Consider the following 26,913-nt stretch of genomic DNA (forward strand, 5'->3'; position numbering starts at 1 on the left):
TTTATATTAAAAAATAACTATTATTCTGTATATATTCAGTAAATTACCCACTTTCTAACACAAACACAACAAAAATGCAATGACCTAATAATCGAACCAATAGATAACTAATGGACGTTGTTGCCCCAATTAACACGCAAGTGGTTCTATTCTTAGGTTGTTGCACGTTCTATTCTATGTAGCCAATACTTCTACAGAAACAGCAAGCTTCGTTTTCTCGTATCTGAATCAATCTTAAATTACAGCGGGACCACATTAAAATTATAAAAAGGCGTCCAATTGATTCTATCAGTTCATATAGAGAGTGAAGCTCGAGTAACGGAAGTGGGAAAAGGAATATAAAGGCACATAATTAATGGTCATAATCAGTAGCATTACTTGTTACACTAGACAATCCACAGTTCAACATGGGGATAAAAGTTGAATAGCCATAACATTACAACCATGTATCATGAAACCAAACTTCTTCAAGTAAAATCCTAATGGCCTAAGAATCCTCGTTAAAATTTACGAATTATGTGCCTAGAGCAACATTGCAGAGTTAATGTTGGTAATCAAGTAACAATCTTTCATTCAGACTCAGGTGAACCACCAGGGACCAACTGCATTAAAGCCAGATAATGGTTTGTTAGTAAGTATCAGATAACACTTTCCGGCAACAACTGAACCTTAAAAATTATTGTCGACACTTTCTAGAGTTGCCGAATCAAACGTTTTGTTAATACTCCAAAGATTTCAAGAAAACAGAAAGTAATTGAATATCAACTTACTATGGCAATGTTGTTTCCATTGAGTAAAATCTGATCAAGCTTGGTTATCCGTCTCCCTTCAGACGTGATCTCGCTATTGTATGAATATGAAAAGCAACAAACCACATCAATTACATGCATGTGTGCAAACATAAATATACAAATCATAGAATCGAAAGCAAATAGAAATCATGCCAGGGTAAATTTAATCAGAACAAATTTACACTAACAAAATTACTCAGGAATGTGGCAAATTTACTTCAACAAACTTGCAGCAGATATTTGAGGCTTCTAAAACCAAAAAGAAAAAGAGCATACTGGGAAAGCTCAATAAGGTTTATTTGCAGACAATAGCAAAAGTACAATATAAGAAACTGACGAAGGAAAAAAACTCAATCATACTCCAGGTTAAAAACATTGTATTTGCAGCCTATACATTTCTCAGTAACTTCATGGTGATAAAACTGCCAAAACGATTTTGTAATGGAACTCCAAAAAAACAATTGTAAAATGAAGATACAATAATTTCTAAACCAGTAACATTGTGGCTGCAACATCACACCAATTCAAAGTAGAGATATATACACTTTCTTCAAAAATGTTAAGGTAAAAGACAGAACCATGATGAACTATCGAAATATGACAATATAAATACAACTCCAGTTAGAAGGATATTTTAAAAAGCAAGGGGAATCATACTCATCCATAAAACAATTTTATCCCTGAAAGTTTAAGAACCAAAACCACCCAGCACTCAATACCAGATTCTAAGTCTTACAAATGAGTAGCTCTATTCTGTTGCATTTTACCATTACCCTTCCTACCCAATAACCACGTGTTCTACAGATAGATAAGAAATAAGAAAATATATACAAAAATAAAACAGAAGAAAAACATTCAGCAAAGGGCATAACTTACTATTCAGTAACATCTTCAAGTACCATGTTGACATAAACATCAAAGCCTCTAAGAGTACCAACAAGCTCCTTGTCACCCTTCATTATCACCCAAATTTTCGATCCTATACACCGATCAATCAACTCTGCAATTTTCCACCACAAATCATACACTTTTAAACACTTTACATGCTACATTGCATTTACTCATTACCAACAAAACTTTCAAATAAAATTATGAAATCACTAACCAGATGGGAGAAGCTGTGACGGATTATTGGCCATGGAAAATTAACGCTGAATTTCTCAAAACCTGCGAAGGATACACAAAATTAAATAATGAAAAATTACGAATTTGTATCAAACCCTAACCAAATGTTGAAAAAAATAAGGATTTATTAGGAACCCTTTTGTATAAAATTGAATTGGCATATGAAAGCGAGGGAAGCGAAGTTCAAACCTTTGTGGTGCTAATCGAAGACGTAGTAGCTGCGTGATACAGAGAGAAAAGATTGCCCTAACAGTAGCGATGAAGTGATGACACTGTTTATTTTCAATCTATTGTCTCTTATTTATAAGACTAATAATATTTACGTTAAATTGAGATTTTAATTTACTCCATCTTTTCATATCTTCATCTATCTAATGTTTCCTTTTAGATTCTATAAGTAGATAAGTAGATGTATTTTTCTGCTTTATTTTTTTAATCTTAAGAAATTCATAACTTTAATTCAATTTTTATTTTTACTACATTTATTTTATATTTTTTATATAATATTTTTTTACAATACTTCAACTGAAAATATTAGATATAAATTCAATTCAAGTTGAACAAAACATAAATATATACAACATTGAAAAATATATTAAATTAAAAAAATAAAACAGTTACAATATAGTTATTTTCATTTTTATTTACTTATTTGTTATCATTGATTTATTTAATTATTACTCCTGTAAGCTGATTAATGAATTAAAATTATATAAAATATCTCAAATATAATATAAATTATCATTCAACGCTAGATCTCAGAAGAATATATAATATGTTATTAAAAAATATATTCATTCAGAATGTCTAACAAACATTTTACTTAGCTTTACAGAAAATGTATATTAAATATAAAAAAAACAAGTTCTTATTTTAAGTTACTAATTAATTACATATTTTAGAAAATATAAAATATTTCAATAAATTTTTTATTTTAAAAATTATCCTTAAAAAATATCTAATAATTTCAAATTATTTTAGGTTTAAAACTACTTTTGAAAAAAATATCGATTTTAAAATTAATATCAACTAATTTATAAATCTATAAATTATTTTTTAAAATATACATTAATTTTAAATCTAATTCAGTTATTTAGATTTGAATATACAAAAATTTTAAATATTTTTTTTCAAAGATATAAGTTAAAGTTTAATTTCAATCTGATTATTTGAAATTAAATTAGATTTAGATTGAATTTCTAAAAATCTAATCCATTCCAGTAAAATTATATTACGAAAATAATAATGTTTACTGTAAATTACAGCAAACATTATTGTACTTATTGTTTGTCTTGATGTTGAAACTAGGTGGAATTCAACTTACTTAATGTTAGAGGCAAGCTTAAAGTACAAAGATGCCTTTGTCTTGCTAGATATGCAATATAAGAAATTTGGTGTTGAAATGGCCAAAAGTAATGATGGTGTGCCATTAAAAGAAGATTGAGAATATGCGAGGTCTATTCTACCATTTTTAAAGATATTTTATGACTCTACCCTACGCATTTCTGGTTCATCTTATGTCACGAGTCATATGTATATGAAGGAGGTGTTTGGAATTGGTAAAAGGATTCGACAATATTCTGAGAGTAGTGATGTGAGCATAAAATTGATGGCAATGAGGATGAAGGGTAAGTATGAAAAATATTGGGGAAATCCTAATGGAATTAATATCTTATTATTGATTGCTGTTGTGCTTGACCCTAGGAGTAAGTTGGATTTTGTTAATTACTTCATTGACTACCTCTTTGAATCTAGTATGACTAGTGAATTGAAATCAAAATTATTGTCATCTTTAAAAACACTTTATGAACAATATCAAGGTATTGAGGAGGGTTCTCAAAGTAGCCAACAAGAATCTCAACTAGATGATGATGATCATCCTCATGGCATGAGTTTCTACCTAAGAGCTACATGACGTAGATTTGATTATATATCAGAGTTTGATAAATACTTGAGAGAGGATCCTGAACCTTATATGAAGTCAGTTGAGCTTGATATTTTACATTGGTGGAAAGTCAACTCGACTAGATTTCCTATCCTTGCGAACATGGCTAAAGAGGTGTTAGCCATTCCTATCTCTACCGTAGCATCATAGTGTGCATTCAGTACAGGAGGAAGAGTGGTTAGTCCTTATCGTAGTTGCCTAACGCCTAAAATAGTGGAAGTGCTTATTTGCACACAAGATTGGTTAAAAAGGAACACCTTTCTCTGTACTTTTTGATGAGGATCCTAAAGAACTTGATAAATTTGAGCAAGGTGAGATTATATGACAAATTTATATACTTTTTAATTTATATTTGGCTTAATACCTCTTTTGGTCCCTAGAAAGAGGGAGATTATTCAAAGTGGTCCTACCTTTTTTAAAAAGTTCAAAGTGATCCTAACTTGTGAAAAATCGAGTCAAGTTAATCCTTTTTAGTTACGGCGTCAAAATTTTAACGGTAGAGCTGCCTCGTTGTCCCAAACTTAATGAGTTGTCCTATTTTTCCCATATGTGGAATAATACGTGTCAATTTTGAATTTTAAAAATACAAATTGTTTGCCACATCAGCTTCATCTCTAGAAACCCAACCTCTGCCATGGAGAATCTCCTCAAGAGCATTACAGGTGTAATAAGGAAACCCAACCTCCATCTTCAATCTCGCACAGTCATGGCGGTCATTGATGCCACCGCTGTCGAAATCAAATGCTAGTTCAAGAACCTCAGCAGTCAGATACTCAAGAATTGAGGCCAAGTATACTGCAGCAGTGGCCCCAACACGTCCATTGGCCTGGACCCTTTGTTTCAGCTGTCTATGGATACGACCCACAGGAAACTATATTTCCAAACACATAAAAGAGTTACAAAAATATATAAAAACACACATGGGTACCCACTTAGTATGAAAAAATTACATTTTCAACTAATCAAATGTCATAATAAGTATGACTTTCAGATTTGTTACAGTAAAAGGTAACAAACTTTACATAACTTAATGTACAAAAAATTAAACTTTAAGAACGCTTCAAATAAATCTAACCCAAAAACTTAAAAATCAAAAATAAGTTGCAGATTATGTATGTGTATGTATGAGTGAACAAGAATGGATAGATTATTCACTTAAAAGGAAACAAAGAGGGAAGAAATAGAGTGACGAAGGTTTCAAAATTGAAAATAGAGAAAGTAGAAGACTTTAAATAACATAGAGAAAAAGGAAAAGGGGAAAAAAAACCTGGATTCCTGCACGAGATGAGCGAGAAATAGGTCGTTTATGGTCTTTGTCTTTGTCCTTGTTGGCTGCCATGGTTTCCGCTCAAGAAGCCCCTTCCCTCCCAAATTGCAAGATTTGGGTTGTTATCCATTCCACTGCCATCGTCGGAGGTTACACACACCGTATCACCATTCAGGACGAGCTCCATCATCTTTCCGCAACAGTTGCCGAACGGGTTCTTCACTTTGCCGAAGAGCTCGTTAGCCTCCCAGTCCCCGTCCTCTCACATGCTTCCTCTCCCTCTCCCTCTCGATGAACACGTCATTTAACTTCAGTGCCACGCAATCACAAAAAATAGACAACTCATTAAGTTTTGGCCAACGAGGCAGCTCTACCGTTAAAATTTTGACGCGGTAAGTAAAAAGGATTAACTTGACCCGATTTTTCACAAGTTGGGACCTCTTTGAACTTTTTAAAAAAGGTCGGACCACTTTGAACAATCCCCCTCTTTCTAGGGACCAAAAGAGGTATTAAGCCTTTATATTTTAAGTGTTAAAAAATTATGAAATATTTTATTTTATTTTTGTAGAGATAACCTCTCAAGATGAAGTGGGACCTTCAAGTGTTGCTATTAATTTGGATGATTGAAGTTTTGCCACAATTTGTTAGTTATCTAAAGTACATGTGCGTAAGACTATAACCTTAATGCTTTGTTTTTCATGTTATTTTGTCTTGGAAACAGTACACAAATGCTCAATATTGTTTTTCAATGCTTTGCTACAGGATGATTCATACATTGAAAGCTACATAAGCACCACCGGAGTTGATTTTGTGAGTACAATATTACACCTTTTTAACTTGTCATTTCAAACTGTTGCTCAATTGATAATTACATTTTACTTTGTGTAGAAAATTTGGGACCGGTCAACTTCATCTTGACAAGTTCTAAGAATTGATGAGAAATGGAATATTTGTTTGAGCTCTGTTATGGTTTGTGAGTGTGATTAGAGGTTTGATATTCTTATTTGTGTGTTCTTGGAACAATCACCATTTTATTCCCTTTCTTTTCTTTAATTAAAATTTTTGTTTTTAGTCCACCCCTTGTTCCTCTGAAGCGCATCATGTATATATAAATTAATTAATTTATTTATTTATTTATTTCAGAAAAACACATATATACAACCACAGTATATAACAGTGTAAAGCTTTTTCTTTTAAAAATGTTCTATGAGAAATGTTCCTAAAAACTGATGTAAAAAAATATTATCAAAAGATAATGTGAATTGGTTTTAGTAACATATCTAGTCTGCAAACGCTAGGTTTTGAGTTTGGCCTTTACTAGAGTGATAGAAATTATGTGCTTGCTTATTTTACAGTAGAAGAGACATATTGATCTTTGTATTTATAATCTAAAGGAGCAGTGATCCGATTCTCTAAAACTTTGTTATTTCAAGGAAGCAGTACATGTATGGAGCAATCAAATCTAATGACATTGCTACTCTTGTATACATAACTTATGCTAACACATCAGAATCTTTTGCATCAGGTTTGATGGCTATCCTTTAATAGAGTTTATTGTGGCAATGGTTTTTTTAGACAGGATGTGTTGATTGTTGTTCAGAGTATAGAAAACTATGTTGAGGTTATGAATTAATATATAAAAGACACTCTGCTTTTTTGAGTCCAGAGCATCTCCATGCGAGTAATTTGATTGCTTCTAAGGCTGATTAAGCATCTTGGGGAACAATTGAAGCAGTTCACAGCTACATGATGACAATAGTTGAATGGAATCAGATGGTAGTGGATCTCTATTCTTTTCTAGGAAGCCACTTGTATCATATAAAACCTAATAGAGGACTAGCTATTATACAGAAGCAGATATCTACAACTTGTTGCATTTATTCGAAAGCTCCCTTCTTAGAAAGCTTGTTGCATTTATTTAGGATATTAGTTTCCCGACTGTACAAAATGATGCTCTTCTCATGTTTAATTTACAGGATGAAGTGCAGTTTTATTAATGCAATTTTACTAGTTAGTGTTGTAGTTGTTAGTGTTGTATAGTTAGTGCAGTTCTTGGTTAAAATTAGTATAATTCAGTTCAAAATTAGTATAGTTAGTAGTTCAGTTCAGTTTATAGTGTAGTTTAGTACAATTAAGTATAGTTCAGTTCAGTACAATTTAATAAAACAAAAGCAGTTCAGTTCAGTTTTTCTGAACTATTTTTTAGTGGAGTTTAGTTTTTCTGAACTAGTTTTTAGTTCAATACAGTTTTTAGTAGTGCAGTGCAGTTTAGTTTGATTTGCCCACCCCTAACTGTAATCATTCCACTAAATTAAATGACAAACTTATTTACATTCTTCTTGTTTTTTTACCTTTTGATTTTACATTTATTTTATGTGTTTTTGAAATGAAACTCAAAGTCATCTTTATTTAAGTTTTGTATATCATATAAATTTTCAACACCCAATTGTGAAATAATTTTATTAAAAAAATAATTAAATAAAAAAATAAGTAAATAGAAAAGGTTTTGAATTGAAGTTTTAGAAAAATAAACATAGAATAGATTTTTTTAAATAACAATAAAAATAATAAATAATAAAAAAACAAAAGAAAAAGAAAGGAAACAAATTAATTAAATATAAATAAAAAATTAAAAAAAAATATTGTTCATTTTATTATTTGCATCCTGATGTAATTATTTTAAAATTTATTCTTAAGTTTTTTATTTTTATTCTTTTAGACAACTAATTTAACACATTTTTACCTTTTCAGTATTATTTTTCGCATCCGCTACATCACATTTAACATAATTTACTTTTCCATATAACTTTTCTATCAACTTTTTATATATTTTTTCTTCACTAGGGTTATTATTTTTTCCACTATCTTTTTGGCAGAGAGACAATTGTTTTTAATTTTATTGAATGTTGGGAGGAGAAACGACTTGTCTCGAGCTTCTCTACGGGGCCATTTTTTGTTTCCCAATTTGAGAAGGTTGTAGTTTTGGTTTATGGTTAGTTTTCAATTCCATTGTTTTAAGTTCTATTTTTTACTGTTTCACTAGCTTAAGTATATGTCAGTTTCCAACTTGCTTTGATGGCTTAATTAGTGTTTCAACTAGTGTAGCTTATTTTCCAACAACTTGTGTTGCTTAATCACTATCCATAATCATTTTCTAGTTAACACAATGTCTCTAGTTTCCTTGGTCAACCCATTTTCCCAATTTTAATTCCAAATATATTCTATTTTACTCAAGCAAAAATCATTTTTTACTAAATTCATATTAAGCTCAATTGGTTTTATTCACTTCAGTTTAATTACTACTTTACATTTCTTAAGTTAGTTTACCTCAAGTCTTTAGTTAATATGGTGGTTTATTGGTTTAATTATTGTCCAAGTTGTTAATTTCATTTGGCTGCATTGTTTTTAACTTACCTTCGTCTAGGATTCTTACTCTTTCCAATAGTATTTGCTATGTTTTATTACTTGTACATTTTGTTGGTTTTGTTGGTCTATGTTGGTAGTTCTAGTCTACTTTTAATTATGCAGAATTTCTAGTTCATTTTTCCCTTTTGTTTATTCTTGTTTGCATGTTAGTTTAGTTCATGCTACTATCATTTATATCCTATGATATATTTTTTCACTTTTTTTTAATCATATTACATTTGCCGTAATAACTTTATGTTATTACCTTTCCTTTTTACCTTCAAATATCTCCCAAAAACATGTCCTTTTTCATTCAATCCACAAAATCTATCCTTGGACAAACTTGAGTTAAGCCTTATACTACATTAGTAAAGGAGATTAATTAGTTTGTCGGATAGTTTAGGCAACAAAAAAGTTGTCACCGTTAGGTTATAATAATTGATAACTCAATATGGGTTGATATCCTCAAATCTTAGGGCATAAAGAAGAGTGGTGGATACAATATATTATTGGCTCATTATGAAAGATTAAAAAGTAAATTTAATCATTTTAGAGAAATAGTCTTAGCACATTGGTGGTAAAAGGTGTTGGAAAGATTCTTTGATGACTTACACACCATCAAACATGCATGAGCTAGTTTTGGTCAATACTATCATGTGAATTCAAATTTTATATTAGTCTTTAATGAAAAAATATCCAAACTCATGATGAAAAAGAATGAAGAAGCATACCTCAATTTTCCATTGAAAAGTATATGGATTATCATCGTAACAATGAGTATGTGGTCTTCCAAATGTAAAGGGCCTTAGGTACGACTCCTATATCAATTATTAGGGATTTATACTTCTACCTTGGTTGGTAAAGATTTATAGTTTTACATTGGTTGGTAGAAAATTATAGATGAAGAACACACAATAGAACATTGTTGATGCTCTAAAGCAATCAATTTTTCCAACAAGTATAGTGGGTAGTTTGTAGTACAACAAGTGTTATATCCACAAGGATTTGGAAGAAAACATAGCATTCTAAACTAGCTTGACTTTGAATAAAACAATAAAAAGGTGCATAAAGAGTGTGGAAACAAAATTTATGTAAGAAAATGGAGTTATTTTAGAAATATAACACATTGCAAAATAGTTTGGAATTAAAAAGGATTGACTTTAGGATAATAAACGAGTGTTAAGCTAGATTTCTCCACTTTGTGTCCCTTTCTTGTGAAGGTTCAATTATTAGTTATAAAAACACAAGTAATCATGTCTTGCAAGTTCTCTTTAAATTTAACTATAGGACCATTCCTAGCACCTAGAGTCTAAGATCACCAGACTTCAGTATGATTCCTTAATGCTAGAATGAATCACTTGCATTAAGATTATGACTCTATAACCAACTAGAGCCTTACATATATTCCTAGCATATAAAAGCAGGAGAAGAATTAGTTGGACCACAACTTTTTTCTAGTTCACACTTAATCCCAAGCCAGTGAGATAAGACAAGTGATTAGTTCATCCAACAACAAGCATAAAATAATTCACAAACATGTAATAGTACCAATACAAGAGAGTTCCAAAGGGTTTCCTCTTTTCTTCAACAATAAAAAGTCTCTCTCCAAGTTATGCCTAGAAATCCCCTAAAATAGAGGAGCAACTCTGTTTTTAAAAACTTTCTAAGGCGTGGCTTCGACGGTGAAAGTGTGGCTTCAACTGTAAAGTTTTTCTTTCCAATACGTGTTTCCTTTGTGACTCAAGCCTTGATCTTTTGGTGTTGTAGCCCTTGGGATAATTTCTTTCACAAGGAATCTTCATGGCTTATTGATGAGTGTATATATATTTATGCCCTTATTTGATCTTTAATATTGAATTCTTAATTGGTTTTTGTACTTTAATAGAATATTTTAATTAGAATGTTATAATTCGGGTTATTTAGCATGATATACAAAAACATATTAAAAATAACTTTTTAGTTGCATAAATGTTCTTTGGATATTTTAAGGTGTGTTAATGCAGTTGTAGTTAAAGTTGAGCTCATTGAGGTATATAAATAAATTGATTAAAGTTTCATGAAACCTTAAAGATAAGTACAAGAATAGAAAATAATCAAGACCACAAGAAATCAATCCAAGCATAGCATGAAAAAGTGAAGAAACTTGGCTAAGCTAGGAGGAGGGAACTTGTAACAAAAAACTGGATCTCGCGATTTTCTCTATTTTTTCTACCGAAAGGGCTTTGATAATTGATAAATGTATACGATTAAAAATAATTTGGAAAAAATATATCTTAAGATATTCTATTTGAAATTGTTAAATAATTACCATATTTAACTATATCAACAAATATAAAAAGATAATATTTGCCAAATCTTTTTTAATCTAGCAAATATCTTCTCAAATATTTTTAGATCTTCGCAACAATCAAATATATATTTAAGATATTGGATTATTTAGAAGATAATTGGAGGAAATTACATTATGATAAAAAAGATTACAACAACAAAAAAAAACTTGAAACAAAGCCCAATCTAATTTCTATATAAAGAGACTTAAGAAAACACATTAGAAGAGCTTAGAAAGACTTTGGGGGTTCAAATTTCGTCCTTCCCTCTCTTTTTTTATTTTCATGTTATTTTAACATTCCATGGAGTGTTAAGCCTCTAGGGTTGATTCTACTGTAATTTCTTATTTGGATTCTGAGGTTAGATGAATAAATATGTTTGTTCTTTTGATTCTTGTTGTTGTGTTTTTCTTCTTAATCAAGTAAAAGTAATGATTTTACATTATAGCAAGTAAACATGATGTTAAATCTACGTAAAATATCAATCATATGAGTCCAAAGGTTTTCAATTTTAATTGAGGATTTAATTTGATTAAATTTGGAAACTTTCATGTGATTGAATGAGTTTTTGCTACCAATTGAGAATGTACTTTGATTAGTGGTAAAAACTTTAAGAAGAATTAATCAAGAATGTACTTTGTTTAATTAGCTTTTTACTTGATATAAGAGGTAAAAGAATAGACATGATTAGACATAGTAATATTTAATTGAGAATGTACTTTGGTTAAATTTACTATGACTAATCTTCAAAGTTTTTGCTTTTAACTAAGAATGTACTTTGGTTAATAGTGAGAACGCTAACAAATTAATTGAGAATTTACATTGATTAATTTGAAAATCTAAGTTAATAGTTAATTGAACAATAATCTTTAGATAACCATTGATGAATCCTATTTTGAAAAAGCAGTGAAATCAACCTATTTTCTTTATAATTATTTTTATCTTTTTATAAATTTCTTTCTATCTTTTGTTACGTTGTTCTCTAATCTTTTAGTTTCTTTGAATTACTTTTATTTGACTAACCCTTGTTGTATAGTTTTTAAAGAACTAATTTGTTAGAAATCAATTATGTGTTCCTTGGAAGATGACTCATGGTTGAATTTACCCTTTCTATTTTATTGGCTATTATCTTAGAAATACTAAAGTTGCTATAGTTTAATAGTATCAATTTGGTTGCGTCAACGACAACGTTATCACTTATCCTCAAGTTCAGTGTTTGAGGTTTCTCTCTAAAGTTTGTTTTCTCGTGTGGTTCAAGCCTCAAGATTGTTGTTCAGTCGTGTCAAAGTCAGTTTTTCCCAAAATAGCTTGAATTTCCTCCATTTCCTTTGTTTTTCTCTTTTAACTCTCAATAATCATCAAAATCTGCAAAACAAGTCAAATTAGGGTGATTTCTGTAGATATTTGACAAAATCAAAACAAGATAAATGTCAAAATGATGCAAAAATTAACTTATATTGGACACTTGTCAAGCACACTAAGTATGTAATATTTCCTTTCCTATAAATAAGATCATAAATCATTATATAATTTCTATCAATTACATTTCAAACTTTAATAATTCTAATTTAACCCATCATCTAATTAAAATATTGCTTATGATATTTTATAAAAACTCCGTGTGTAATTCTAATTTGACCCATCATCAAATCAAAATCAAAATATTGTTGTGTGAGAGATAAAGAATGACCACAATTCATTTGTCCTTGCTTTAAAATAATCATTTGATAAAGACAGTGATAATATGGAAAATTTAACCGATATAACTTTGTATATAATATATAATTTTGTACAAAAATAATAATAGAATTTAAAAACATAATATATATTAATTATGTGTGTGTATGCGTGTGTTTTGAACAGATGGTCCGTTAAACGAGTGAAACCAACCGAAATTGTAAATCATAATTAATTAGATATTGAAAAAGTGTTTATTACTTATTTTGTGATGAGTTTTGTCTAGTCCATTGAGTCAAATAAGTATTTTTATTTGCAGTAGTGCTTATATTCGGAGAAAATTGGTTCTTAAGACGTTTACCATATTATTTGACTCTTTAAAGATCTATAAATTTTTCTGCGTATTGCTGTAAATTTTTCTCAATTTTTTTTCTTCAGAAAAGTAAGCGTTTTGTTATAGAAACGGGGAGAAACAAGGTAAATGAAAATAAAAATATACGAGAAAAAGTAAGTAAATTAAATGTATTTAATTAAATGAAATAAAAAATGAATAGAATATAGAACAGCGACATCGTCAAATTTTAAATTTTAAATTTCATTTCATTTTTCAAAATTAGTTATACCAAGTACTCAGTTCTAATTCTATCCCCTCAATATTATGATTTATACAATGTGTTTAAAAAAGAAACATAAAAAGAGACGAATTAAACCCATGTTTATTTATAAAGAGAGTATACAAATTTAAGAGGAAAAAAAGTTATATAAAAGTAGGCGTTGAAATGGTAAGTGATAAGTATATGAAAGAGATAGAGTAATGAAACATTATTTGAATGCATTTGGTAGACCTTCACGTCGCAATAATATCCGTTAACAGATAAACCATATTCCATTTGGCCAACTGTGACTCTTAGAGATTTCTATCACTTAGTTTTTGCCTTTTTCCCTCAAGAGTTTATCTATCTAAAGAAATATTACAAAAAGCCTCTTCCATCCAATAAGAAGCTGCCATTTTAGATTTGGGATAAGCTGTGAATATCAGCTAAATCAACTGTAAAATGGAACATGGTAAAAGTATCAACTATTCATTGCTAACATGCACAACTGTGTTTATGTGTGGAGCACAATCTTTGTGCCGTTGTTCCAAAGTGCTTATGGCCGCAGAATAAAACTTTCCAAACAAACCATTAACACTCATATTTCATCAACTTATTATATTTTAGATTTCTCTTATTGTCTAAAGAAAACTTAGATCAAACAAACTATTTATTAATATAGAAAATATTTTTTTAATAATTTGTTTGATAATTTTTTAAAACCGTTTATAATTGTTCTGTTTCAAATATAGTCTAATGTGAAAAAAAATTATTAAAAAAAGTTATTACCGTATAATGATCGTATTATTATTTATATTAAAAGTAGTGAATGAACCACGTATTAATTAGTTTGAATTCATGTGACGTGTAATGTAATTGGCCCTTGGTGAGAATAGACGCGCGTTACCATCACCCTTCACTTGGTTCTTTTCACAATTTCTCTGTCTGCTATTCAAAATTTGTGGTTGGCATGCACCTTGCCACAAGCGAAAGTGGATGTGGACCCAAAAATATCTCACAAACTCAAATGATGGCCACATAGTTGAAGCCATTTTCCAGGTCAGTTGCAAAATGAATAAGAAATGAGCAATAATATCTTGTGGAATCCTGAATCATACGTGGAAGTCCCACATTGGTGAAAAAACATAAGAAAATCTAACCCATTAGTGGATTGAAAGAGTGCCAAGTGTACAAACACAATCTCAACCCCCAATGAGATTGTAGCTTTAGATAGCCATAGATAAGAGCTCAACCACTTCATCCACCATATAAATCCTCACCCACCATCCCCACCCATTCACAACTCCCACACCTCAAAGCACAGAGCACAAAGAAAAAGGAAAGTTCTTTGGAACAATGGCTGCTGCTTCCTCCATGGCACTCTCATCCCCCTCCTTGGCTGGCAAGGCCGTCAAGCTTGCCCCATCAGCCCCCGAAGTCGGGAGGGTCAGCATGAGGAAGACCGTCACCAAGCAGGTTTCCTCCGGAAGCCCATGGTACGGCCCAGACCGTGTCAAGTACTTGGGCCCATTCTCCGGCGAGCCCCCGTCCTACCTCACCGGCGAGTTCCCAGGTGACTACGGTTGGGACACTGCTGGGCTTTCCGCTGACCCAGAGACCTTCGCCAGGAACCGTGAGTTGGAAGTCATCCACTCCAGGTGGGCCATGCTCGGAGCCTTGGGCTGCGTCTTCCCCGAACTCTTGTCCCGCAACGGCGTGAAATTCGGCGAGGCCGTGTGGTTCAAAGCTGGTTCCCAGATCTTCAGCGAGGGTGGGCTCGACTACTTGGGCAACCCAAGCCTCATCCACGCTCAGAGCATCCTCGCCATCTGGGCCACCCAAGTCATCCTCATGGGCGCCGTTGAGGGTTACCGTATTGCCGGTGGACCTCTCGGTGAGGTCACTGACCCCATTTACCCCGGTGGCAGCTTCGACCCATTGGGTCTCGCTGACGACCCAGAGGCTTTCGCTGAGCTCAAGGTTAAGGAACTCAAGAACGGTAGGTTGGCCATGTTCTCCATGTTCGGGTTCTTCGTCCAGGCCATTGTCACCGGAAAGGGACCATTGGAGAACCTCGCTGACCACCTTGCTGACCCAGTCAACAACAACGCCTGGGCCTACGCCACCAACTTCGTCCCCGGAAAGTGAGCGTCAACAGAATGACTTGTGCCCTCGAGAGTTTTAGATTTCTGTTTGTTGAAGTATATGTTATTGCAATGTACTTCAGATAATGTGAATCATCTTGTGTATCCGATCCAACTTAATGTTACTTGCTTTTTACAAATTTCCATCTTCTCCTCTATTTTACGTTTTTTTTTCTTCTCTTGTCGCTACCAATTTGAACTTCGATTCCTTTATTCCGGTAAAAGAAACATGTTTGAGGTCATAATTTTAACTCGACCATTATTGGCGTTGTCGTATTCCAATTTCTTCTCTCGCTTGACTGGTATGAAAATAAAATTGTAATTCCAACACTGTAACATGTTCAAGATGGAATCTGAGTTCTGAAGTTCGGATTATGCACATGCATTCAGTTTGTTGAATTGAATCCTGTGATCTATAAACAGCCTCGCAGTGAAAAATTCTATTGAAACTGGACGTGGTAGGGAAAAGCGTTTCAAAATTTTTAATTTAAATCTGAGTTTATATTTGATTAGAATTTATTGTTGAGCGTGATAAAAAGTTTAAAGCCTCAACGACAAACAGAAAAGTTGAAAGGTTCTTTCATGCTCTTGGGAAAGCAAATTCCATTGCTAACTCACAGTGAAAGAGTAGGAAGGGTTTAGATACTTGTAACCCTTTGCTTATAGGTTTTTTAAGTTTCTCCTTAATTATTTCTTATTGTGCTAGGTCTTGTAACTTCAATGGTTTCCACCGTGCAATTTAGAAATGAATGGATAAAGCAAAAGGTGAGGAGGACAAAGAATAAAGCTTGCAACAATGCAACTATTGTCATATTAGATGGTCTTAGAGGAAGCAGAGGTAGACAATTTCCATTCATTTAAAACTAACATGCATACAACTAGCTCTCATGGCATTGTAAGAAAGAAAAATAATTTGAATAGTGTGTCTCATTATTTATTCAAGATAGATTATATATACATAAGTATCATTTAAATTAGGAATATAATTATACAGAATATTTAATAATCTAATTATAGGGATTTGATTAACTTAATCATAGAAGATTAATTACTAATTGATTTAATTTTAAAAGAATAATTTGAATTTTATCCCACTCGCACATAATGGTATGGAAATTACAAAAAAGAATTCGAGATAAGTCTTTGGAGAAGATGTTAGGGACATGAAAAACTTGTGTATGACCACGTGCTACCTTATCCCGAACAAAGTGAATATCCATCTCAAATATATTTTGTTTGTTGATGTTGCACATGATTACTAGATAGATAAATGACACTAACACACTACAAAAAAATTGTTATTTAGTGGAGGTTTTTTTTCCATTTTGTGGAGGTTTTTACCCTCGCAAATTAATTTCCAGGGATTTTTCAAACTCCCACACTTAGAGTCGTAGATATTAATTTGCGGAGGTTTTTAATGGTCCCTGATTTATATTGTGGAGGTCTTTTTGTGGAGGGTTTTAACATCTTCCATTAATGACTATTATTTTGTAGAGGTTTGACACCTCCTTTATTTTCATCTATTTTACTGCAAAGACTAACCCTGCTTTTCTCAATTTTTGTGTGTTATACCCTATTCAATTTGACAATTACAATTTAAAGGTTTTATGCCGCCTCATTTGTATTATTTAGCTTTTGAGTTTATACTACTTTAGTTTTCTTGTCTTACATGACAATTTCACCATTGAGATGTTTATATTTTTGTCAACAATATTTATTTGTAACAAGATTGAAATTTTGGAATGAAGACAAAAAAAGCATGACAAACTTCTTTTACCAAAGTGTTTAATTATATATCATTAACACATTCAATTCTAAAATACACCATAGTATATAAAAGTAAGTTAAATTGAAACATAATTACAACTAAATTCATAATTACTCAAAATTCATAGACTAAATATAGTTTCATTCTAAAAGACATCATGAACTCCCTAAATGTTGCTAGCACAAGATGATCCTATTGTACCCAAAGGAGACTCGGGCTCATTTTCATCACCACCTTCCTGAAATGATAAAACAAAAATATTAAAAGTTGTAAGGACTGCGTATAATTAAAGTATATCAAATATAATGCTTCAACTATATTAGTAACTTACTTGAGGTTGATGATCAAAGAATGAGGTTAATTCTTCAAGAATCTTTCCTTCCTTCATTATCATGTATGCTTTAAGTGCACCTAAGGTTGTTTGAACCTGAGATTCTACATTGTTTTACTTTTGTTGCCATTGATTAGAAGATGATGATGGGACTGTGGTATATGAAGCAAGACTTAAATATGAAAGTCAAAGTCTTGTATTTCTAAATGAATTAGTAGGACTTGTTCCCAAACCCATGCATCGTACTCTCCCAAAATGCTCTAGGCCTAACACTTTACCAACAACATCAATAAGTTACTTGCACAACAATAGAAATATTTTAATATGCAAAGCTGCGTTTATATGTTTGTTTGTGCTTGAACTATTTGTTTTGCATACTTACTGTTGTTATACATGAGTTTATATTTGTGGTATGCATATTCATGGTTTTGAATGATAAAACTCTTTGCACAAAGCATATATGAATGAATTAATCGATTAAAGTGTTTATGTAATCAATTAGATTCATCATATATCAACAAATGCTTAACTGTGACAAACTACAAGTTTTAACTGATTACATTGTATGTATAATCGATTAAATTTGTGCCTTTACTTATACTTGTTTGTTGAGTGCAATGATGTGTTTTCAAATGAAAAGTTTTCAAAATTGTTTTAGTGTTATACTTAACCGATTACACGATTTTCTTAATTTGTTAAATCTCATGCACACTAAAAACTGTTTTCATGATAAGTCTTAACTACCATAACAGTTATATTTTGAATTGTTTTGACTTATATTAATTGTGAAATTGATTAAATTAAATGTGTAATCTGTTAAATATGTTTTAATGTAATTCTGGTATAGTAGTGTTAATTGTTTAACCGATTTTATTAATATTGAAATCGATTAAGATGCGCCAGACTTGAGAAAACTATATATTAACGCATAACTCTATGCATAAAGTAATTTTGAAATTTCATCGTTAATATCTCACAAAGTGAGTTGAGATAAGAATTTGTAGGGATGCTCATTCTCCAAGAATCAAGAAGCATTTAGTTTGGAAGATTCAAAGGATTCTTGAAAGAATTGTTGTGTGCTTACATTTGCTGATCATCATCCACACTATTAGGTGTTCTGAATCAGGTCAGTGTTGATTTTGCAATCTGTGGATTGTGGTTTCTCTGTTGTCGGTGGCCAAGAAGAGAACGTGAGGTTCTGGTTTCTTTGAGGGTTGTCTAAAAGGGTTTCTGCAGAAAGAGGATTGTTCTTTCTGTGTTGTTTCTTCTATATTAGATTTGGAGTTAGAGAGGAGATTGCATTGAGAGAGGGTCTCTGTAATTCTTGTTGTATAACTCAATCTATATAGTGAAGTGACTTTCAATCTCAGGTTGATTGAAAGAGGACTGAATATAGGCATTGAGGCTGAACTAGTATAAAAATCTTGGTGTTTGTCTTTTTATCCCTTATCTCTTTTATTGCATTACAATCTTTATTTGCTTGTGTTTCAAGAAAGGGTTAAAGATTTTCCAAAGGTTTTGAAAAGAACAATTTTTAATACAGAACCAATTCGCCTCCCCTTCTTGGTTAGGAAATAAGGCCTATCTTTTTCTACACAAACAATTCACACCATTCAAAATAATTAAATTTGTACCAGTGTTTCTGGATTTAGACGATAAGTAACGGAATGAGCCTATTAAGTTCTTTCTATACCAGTTGACACATTACTTATGATTTGATCTTTGTTTTTCATTGGATCATAAAACTCATTCCACAAATTCTGCATATGTGCAACCCACTTTCTACCAAGAGTTAATTTGCAATATTGTTGTGCATTAGGTTCAGCGATCCTAAAACAAAATCGTGACTTTTGAAAAAAGAAAACATAGTTAGTGTGTTAACATTCATGAGTAAATGTAACATTTCAAAAGATAAAAAGCCATACATGCATAATGATATATACCAACAACATTTCCTTAAAGAATTCCAAAAAGTAAGTGTTAGGCATGCTTTGTAAGAATCCGTAATTTTAGGAGTGATGGGGACACGGTGGTCACCCACCTTTTTCATTATTGGGGTGCAATTATTGGGGGGCTGATTTGAGGAAGTTTAGCACCATCTCCATTTTTCTCAATCACCTCGTGTGCCACCACCACCCAAATCTCCATCTCCTACTTCCCAACTTCCTTACTTTTCCACACTATCATCCACTGCCCCTTCTTCCATTTTCGAGCCTCCCTACATTCCAAAACATCCAAACACTTCTTCCCCAACATCTCAACCACCCTACCCTAATGCCCCAACTCCATATCCCAATTTCCCCAACACTCAACCCCATCATCCGCATCATCTTCAACTTTCTCATCACCCTATATTCATCCTTTTTCTTCGTCATCTCTAACATCTCCACCTTCAACCGTAACCCAGTCTCGACTTCCCTCACCCTCAACCGTCATCATTCACACGACCAAACCAGTATCCTGTAGATACTTCAAGGTAGGCGGTGGCCATATGCAGGTGCGGCGGAGGTGAAACCCCTCTCTGGGTTGCCGTGGCAGGATCGAAGAAGCAGTGACGCGGAGGTCGGATCGCGGTGGCTGGTTCAGTGGCACGGTGGCCGGTTTGGCGGAGATGGAGAAAAAGGGGGTGGATATCGTGGTGGTGGAGAAACGGTCCGAAGTGCGACTTTGCTTCCAGCATAGATGAAGACGCTGGCGACTTTCTCGGCCGGCAAGAGGACGCACGACGGGCTGGTCTCGTCGAGGGCTGATGGCTGCCACGGATGATGAAGAAGCAACTCCCAGTTTTCCTGTTTCTGACTAGATGAAGAAGAAACCCCACTTGGATCTGAAAAAGTTTGTACCTGGACCAAAACTTGCGTGATACACCCTTGGGAGAGTAGCCCAGAGGTAAGGGGAGCTAGATCTTTTGTTTGATTGATTGTATATGCTTTGTATGATGCAAATCTGGGTAAAATCTGGGAAGAAAGGGTTGAATTTGATGTTTCTGGAAATCTGCAATTCTGCAGAAATTCTGCAGAACCGTTCGTCCAATTTGGTTTCAAATTGGACGTTCGTCCCAAAATGACTTAGCCAATTTTTGAACGTTCGGTATTTTCTGAACGTTCGTCCTTAGCTAGACCAATTGAACGTTCGTCCTTAGCTAGACCAATTGAACGTTCGTCCAAAATATTCGAGCGTTCGTCTTAGGGGACGTTCGTCCAAGTTATTCGTCCGAGTGAACGTTCGGTATTTTCTGAACGTTCGTCCAACATAGCGAGCGTTCGCGTTCGTCCTGTCGCGTTCGGTCTTCAACTTGACGAGCGTTCGCGTTCGTCCTCCCATGTGAGAAGTCGCGTTCGTTCTAAGTGTAGCGTTCGGCTTTGAGTTAGACGAGCGTTCGCGTTCGTGTATCCATGTGAGTGTAGCGTTCGGTCTTGATGATTTAGCGTTCGGTTTTAATTGAGTAATATCTAAGGGTGATATAGAGCGTTCGTCTGAGTGTATAATGGACTTTGAGCGTTCGTTGTTAAATGGGTATGCATGGTTTCAATCTTTAGCGTTCGGTATTAAAATAGTGACTATAGCGTTCGACATAACTTAGTAGTATCAGGCTTGAATCTTGGACGTTCGCTAGGGCTGATTAGCAATTGTAGCGTTTGATGTCATTTCTATATTGAACGTTCGGTTTTGATGAGATATTATAATTGCGAGCGTTCGGCCTTTGTTCGATTCTAATTATGAACGTTCGGTCTTTGTTTGATTCTGATGGTGAACGTTCGTCCTCGGTTTTGCTTGTGAGCGTTCGGTCATGGTTGTGAGCGTTCGGTCTTGACCTGATTGTGAACGTTCGGTATTGGATTGGTAGTCTTAAGTTTGGAATCTTGAGCGTTCGTTCTTGTTTTGTTGAGCGTTCGCACATTATTTGATAGTCCACTGAGTGCCTCACTGGACGAGCGTCTTCTTCTGCTAGTTGGACGAACTTCACCGTTCCCTACTGTTGGACGAGCGTTCTCCATTGTTGGACTAGGTATTCTCAGGCTCCGATCGTAAGCGTTCGGTATTAATGATAGATAGTTCGGTTTTATTGATGTTCATTCTCAGATAGTAATTGTCCATACTGAACATTCGGTATTAATTTGATAGTCTTAAGTTTGAATCTTAAGCGTTGTTATTATTGTGTGATCATAATTTATAGCGTTCGATCTGGTTAGGTATGGTTAGGATTAGATTATAAGCGTGCGATCTAATGTTTGATCTCTGTTCGTTCTAAGAGTGTTTGGTCAATATTGGGTCTCGAGTTCCAGTGTTCGGCTCAATAGTTCATGATTCCCTAGCGTTCATTCAAATAGGATTCAACCAAACAGTGTTCAGTGAATAACGTTCGGCAGATAGCGAACGTCCAGTAGCATTGTCCAGTTGAGTTTGGTGAACAGTGCTCGTTCAAATGTATTCTACATTTAGTGTTGGATTCTAAGTTGAATGAAACTATGCGTATAAATCTTTGGAGTATAGGATGTAATGTGATATGTGTGAATGCATGAGGTATGATAATTATTATGATGTATGTATTCTATGACATTGATATGAGGTCATGCATCTACTCATGAGATGAGTATTGTGGGGAGGTTTTGTAATGGTTTAATGTGAGTTGAGGAATATGAGTATGGTATGAATCTCATGGAGAGATTCTATAAAATTATAGTATTAGTGTGTATGTTGATGTTGAGGGTCCCGTAGTTGGAGGTTATCCTGATACTCTAATAATCATCCAGTCTCATGTAGAGAAGGATGAATTATGTGGTGAGAGGAGCAGGAGGTCCTGGTCTATGTTCCAGTGTGGACATAATGAGGGGACTAACCTTGTGAATGGTATGAAGTATTTTGGAAGTATATTTGTAAGGAAAAGTAGAAGTCATCACAAGTGCATAACCTCCCGTGACCGCTCATCAACGTATCATCCGGATGAGTGTCTAGTAGGAATTGTGGTATGATGGTATATGAGGATGTTTGACATAAATATTAATGATGTTTATATCAAAGTAATTATGCATATTTTATAAATGATGTGTTGCATGTTAGCTCACCCTTACTTATTTGTGCATGTATCTGTAAAATCATATTTTTGCGATGATCGTATAACGTATTTGTTATACGGGAGTAGATGAAGGATTGTCGCGTGATTCGGTGCAAATGAAGGAAGAGATGGAAGAACGAATTAGAAGGATTTAATGTTATCTTTGCAGTTAAGTCTGAGCTTAAAACTTATGTATAGATTTAAGTATGAGGTTACGGGGTGTTACTGTAAATGTATTGTTACCATATTTAAATTTTGAATTTTTAAAGGGTGAATTTTTGGGATGTTACATTAATGGTATCAGAGCAGTTCATCCTTAGGATGACCTCTGTGTTGTGGGTTTGCTGTGTCTTCTCTGTGAAGAATTGAGTGTAAATGGTATGGTTTACCATTTCCTCCGAGTCTATATAGTAAGGTGAGTATCTAACTAGAAGTTTTGAGAACAGAAAACGTCTTGATAAGAGTAATGAGGGTGCACACTCATGACTTTTACCATAGATGATTTTCCTTTCTTGATTCGGAAGGTTAGAGTTATGAAAGAGTTAGAATTTCAGTGTTATTTCCTGTAGTAATTGTTGTCTTGTTCCTGCTGTCAGTGGTAGTGTTATGTGCTCTATAGTAGCAGAGGAATGCATATTGAAGGACAACTTGAGTTGTATATCTTTGGTGGAATTGGTTTAAGCCTTTGAGACAAGTTCTTGCCTCGAAGATAGGAGTTAGAAGATTTAAAAGTTAAGCTTCGAAGGGCGAGTGAAGATATTGAAGTTTAGGAATAATGTCTTGAGTGGAGAAAATTTCAAGAAACAAAGTCAGAAGATCTCATATCGTTCGGAAGAAGTTCAGAGGTTAGATTAAGAAAAGATGTGGATAAGCATGGTTGTAGCAAGGTTTGAGAAATGAGTTGGGTTTAGTATATCAGTAACGTCAGCAGTCAGAGGAAAGGGAAGCGTTGGTGAGAGATGGAGTGACGCTGTGAGAGTTTGGTAACATGAATCTAAGTATCAGTGATGGTTGGAATCGGAACAAGAAAGTGATGGATGGCCTAAAGTTTAAGTTAAGAAAGGAATAGGAAATTCTATAGTGAACTAAGAGGAATAAGTATCAAGAAAGGAAGTAGAAGAGGAAGATTTTGACCGGTAGTCGGATAAGACAGAATATGAGGTCTTTGAAGAAGAATTATGTATTGTTAAGGTCTTAGGATTAAGTGAAAAATTTGAAGGAGATGATGAAGTTTTATCAGCAAGTGGATGATTCAGAGTCAAGTTTAGTTGGATGTTTCGAGATTAGTAGTTCACGCAGAAGAAAGGTTTGATCATAGGCTAAGGTGAAAGGATTCAAATGATGAAGACAAAGGTATGTCTCTGCCGATCGGTGTCTTGAGGCAAGACCTCTTGGAAGATGATAGTTGCTTCTTAGGGTTATCACTTATGGAAGCGACTCAAGTTTCAGATCTTGCGGCGCAGGAGAGTAGGAGTATAAACCTCGCAGTTGTGAATGACTTCTTAGATGTGTTCCTGAAGAAGTTCCTGGTTTACCTCCTTCATGTGAGCATGAAGATCACCTCAGGGCAGTGCTTGAGATTGAGAGTGTGCAAGTCGAGAAGGATTTATCAGTTCAAGTACAACCAGTAAGGTTTGAGAATGAACTCTCAATCGAGTCAAGGTAATCTGGGATGTTATAACAGGCAACTCTACCTAGAAGTTAAAGGATGATATGGGAGAAACATACATCGTCTTGTTTCCGTAAGCTTAATTTTCGAGGACGAAAATTTTTGTTGTTGGGGAGAATGTAAGAATCCGTAATTTTAGGAGTGATGGGGACACGGTGGTCACCCACCTTTTTCATTATTGGGGTGCAATTATTGGGGGGCTGATTTGAGGAAGTTTAGCACCATCTCCATTTTTCTCAATCACCTCGTGTGCCACCACCACCCAAATCTCCATCTCCTACTTCCCAACCTCCTTACTTTTCCACACTATCATCCACTGCCCCTTCTTCCATTTTCGAGCCTCCCTACATTCCAAAACATCCAAACACTTCTTCCCCAACATCTCAACCACCCTACCCTAATGCCCCAACTCCATATCCCAATTTCCCCAACACTCAACCCCATCATCCGCATCATCTTCAACTTTCTCATCACCCTATATTCATCCTTTTTCTTCGTCATCTCTAACATCTCCACCTTCAACCGTAACCCAGTCTCGACTTCCCTCACCCTCAACCGTCATCATTCACACGACCAAACCAGTATCCTGTAGATACTTCAAGGTAGGCGGTGGCCATATGCAGGTGCGGCGGAGGTGAAACCCCTCTCTGGGTTGCCGTGGCAGGATCGAAGAAGCAGTGACGCGGAGGTCGGATCGCGGTGGCTGGTTCAGTGGCACGGTGGCCGGTTTGGCGGAGATGGAGAAAAAGGGGGTGGATATCGTGGTGGTGGAGAAACGGTGCGAAGTGCGACTTTGCTTCCAGCATAGATGAAGACGCTGGCGACTTTCTCGGTCGGCAAGAGGACGCACGACGGGCTGGTCTCGTCGAGGGCTGATGGCTGCCACGGATGATGAAGAAGCAACTCCCAGTTTTCCTGTTTCTGACTAGATGAAGAAGAAACCCCACTTGGATCTGAAAAAGTTTGTACCTGGACCAAAACTTGCGTGATACACCCTTGGGAGAGTAGCCCAGAGGTAAGGGGAGCTAGATCTTTTGTTTGATTGATTGTATATGCTTTGTATGATGCAAATCTGGGTAAAATCTGGGAAGAAAGGGTTGAATTTGATGTTTCTGGAAATCTGCAATTCTGCAGAAATTCTGCAGAACCGTTCGTCCAATTTGGTTTCAAATTGGACGTTCGTCCCAAAATGACTTAGCCAATTTTTGAACGTTCGGTATTTTCTGAACGTTCGTCCTTAGCTAGACCAATTGAACGTTCGTCCTTAGCTAGACCAATTGAACGTTCGTCCAAAATATTCGAGCGTTCGTCTTAGGGGACGTTCGTCCAAGTTATTCGTCCGAGTGAACGTTCGGTATTTTCTGAACGTTCGTCCAACATAGCGAGCGTTCACGTTCGTCCTGTCGCGTTCGGTCTTCAACTTGACGAGCGTTCGCGTTCGTCCTCCCATGTGAGAAGTCGCGTTCGTTCTAAGTGTAGCGTTCGGCTTTGAGTTAGACGAGCGTTCGCGTTCGTGTATCCATGTGAGTGTAGCGTTCGGTCTTGTTGATTTAGCGTTCGGTTTTAATTGAGTAATATCTAAGGGTGATATAGAGCGTTCGTCTGAGTGTATAATGGACTTTGAGCGTTCGTTGTTAAATGGGTATGCATGGTTTCAATCTTTAGCGTTCGGTATTAAAATAGTGACTATAGCGTTCGACATAACTTAGTAGTATCAGGCTTGAATCTTGGACGTTCGCTAGGGCTGATTAGCAATTGTAGCGTTTGATGTCATTTCTATATTGAACGTTCGGTTTTGATGAGATATTATAATTGCGAGCGTTCGGCCTTTGTTCGATTCTAATTATGAACATTCGGTCTTTGTTTGATTCTGATGGTGAACGTTCGTCCTCGGTTTTGCTTGTGAGCGTTCGGTCATGGTTGTGAGCGTTCGGTCTTGACCTGATTGTGAACGTTCGGTATTGGATTGGTAGTCTTAAGTTTGGAATCTTGAGCGTTCGTTCTTGTTTTGTTGAGCGTTCGCACATTATTTGATAGTCCACTGAGTGCCTCACTGGACGAGCGTCTTCTTCTGCTAGTTGGACGAACTTCACCGTTCCCTACTGTTGGACGAGCGTTCTCCATTGTTGGACTAGGTATTCTCAGGCTCCGATCGTAAGCGTTCGGTATTAATGATAGATAGTTCGGTTTTATTGATGTTCATTCTCAGATAGTAATTGTCCATACTGAACATTCGGTATTAATTTGATAGTCTTAAGTTTGAATCTTAAGCGTTGTTATTATTGTGTGATCATAATTTATAGCGTTCGATCTGGTTAGGTATGGTTAGGATTAGATTATAAGCGTGCGATCTAATGTTTGATCTCTGTTCGTTCTAAGAGTGTTTGGTCAATATTGGGTCTCGAGTTCCAGTGTTCGGCTCAATAGTTCATGATTCCCTAGCGTTCATTCAAATAGGATTCAACCAAACAGTGTTCAGTGAATAACGTTCGGCAGATAGCGAACGTCCAGTAGCATTGTCCAGTTGAGTTTGGTGAACAGTGCTCGTTCAAATGTATTCTACATTTAGTGTTGGATTCTAAGTTGAATGAAACTATGCGTATAAATCTTTGGAGTATAGGATGTAATGTGATATGTGTGAATGCATGAGGTATGATAATTATTATGATGTATGTATTCTATGACATTGATATGAGGTCATGCATCTACTCATGAGATGAGTATTGTGGGGAGGTTTTGTAATGGTTTAATGTGAGTTGAGGAATATGAGTATGGTATGAATCTCATGGAGAGATTCTATAAAATTATAGTATTA

The 26,913-nt window shown here is 34.6% G+C and overlaps 2 protein-coding genes across 2 annotated transcripts; one reads left to right on the plus strand and one right to left on the minus strand.

The window, feature by feature from the left end:
- Positions 1-325: 325 nt before the first annotated feature.
- SAD1 (Small nuclear ribonucleoprotein family protein) lies at positions 326-2,251 on the minus strand. Its single transcript, XM_047309521.2, has 5 exons — positions 2,106-2,251; positions 1,897-1,958; positions 1,668-1,791; positions 771-843; positions 326-602 (listed from the first exon to the last, which is right to left on the minus strand). Exons 2-5 carry the CDS (start codon positions 1,928-1,930, stop codon positions 570-572), a joined length of 264 nt encoding a protein of 87 aa, XP_047165477.1. The 5' UTR covers positions 1,931-1,958; positions 2,106-2,251; the 3' UTR covers positions 326-569.
- Positions 2,252-14,414: 12,163 nt separating this feature from the next.
- Positions 14,415-15,414, plus strand: LOC124849160 (chlorophyll a-b binding protein 3, chloroplastic). The gene has a single exon (XM_047327055.2). It carries the CDS (start codon positions 14,487-14,489, stop codon positions 15,276-15,278), a length of 792 nt encoding a protein of 263 aa, XP_047183011.2. The 5' UTR covers positions 14,415-14,486; the 3' UTR covers positions 15,279-15,414.
- Positions 15,415-26,913: the final 11,499 nt, after the last annotated feature.

Source organism: Vigna umbellata, chromosome 1 (assembly GCF_029865625.1).
Source record: "Vigna umbellata cultivar VRB3 chromosome 1, Vumbellata_1.0, whole genome shotgun sequence".
NCBI classification, from domain to species: Eukaryota; Viridiplantae; Streptophyta; class Magnoliopsida; order Fabales; family Fabaceae; genus Vigna; species Vigna umbellata.

Coding starts and splice junctions, on each gene's coding strand:
- SAD1 (XM_047309521.2), bottom strand. CDS start 1,930: ATGGCCAATAATCCGTCACAGCTTCTCCCATCTG. Junction 844..1,667: donor CTTGAAGATGTTACTGAATA/GTAAGTTATGCC, acceptor TTCATACAATAG/CGAGATCACGTCTGAAGGGA. Junction 603..770: donor ATGGAAACAACATTGCCATA/GTAAGTTGATAT, acceptor GCTTTAATGCAG/TTGGTCCCTGGTGGTTCACC.
- LOC124849160 (XM_047327055.2), top strand. CDS start 14,487: ATGGCTGCTGCTTCCTCCATGGCACTCTCATCCCCCTCCTTGGCTGGC.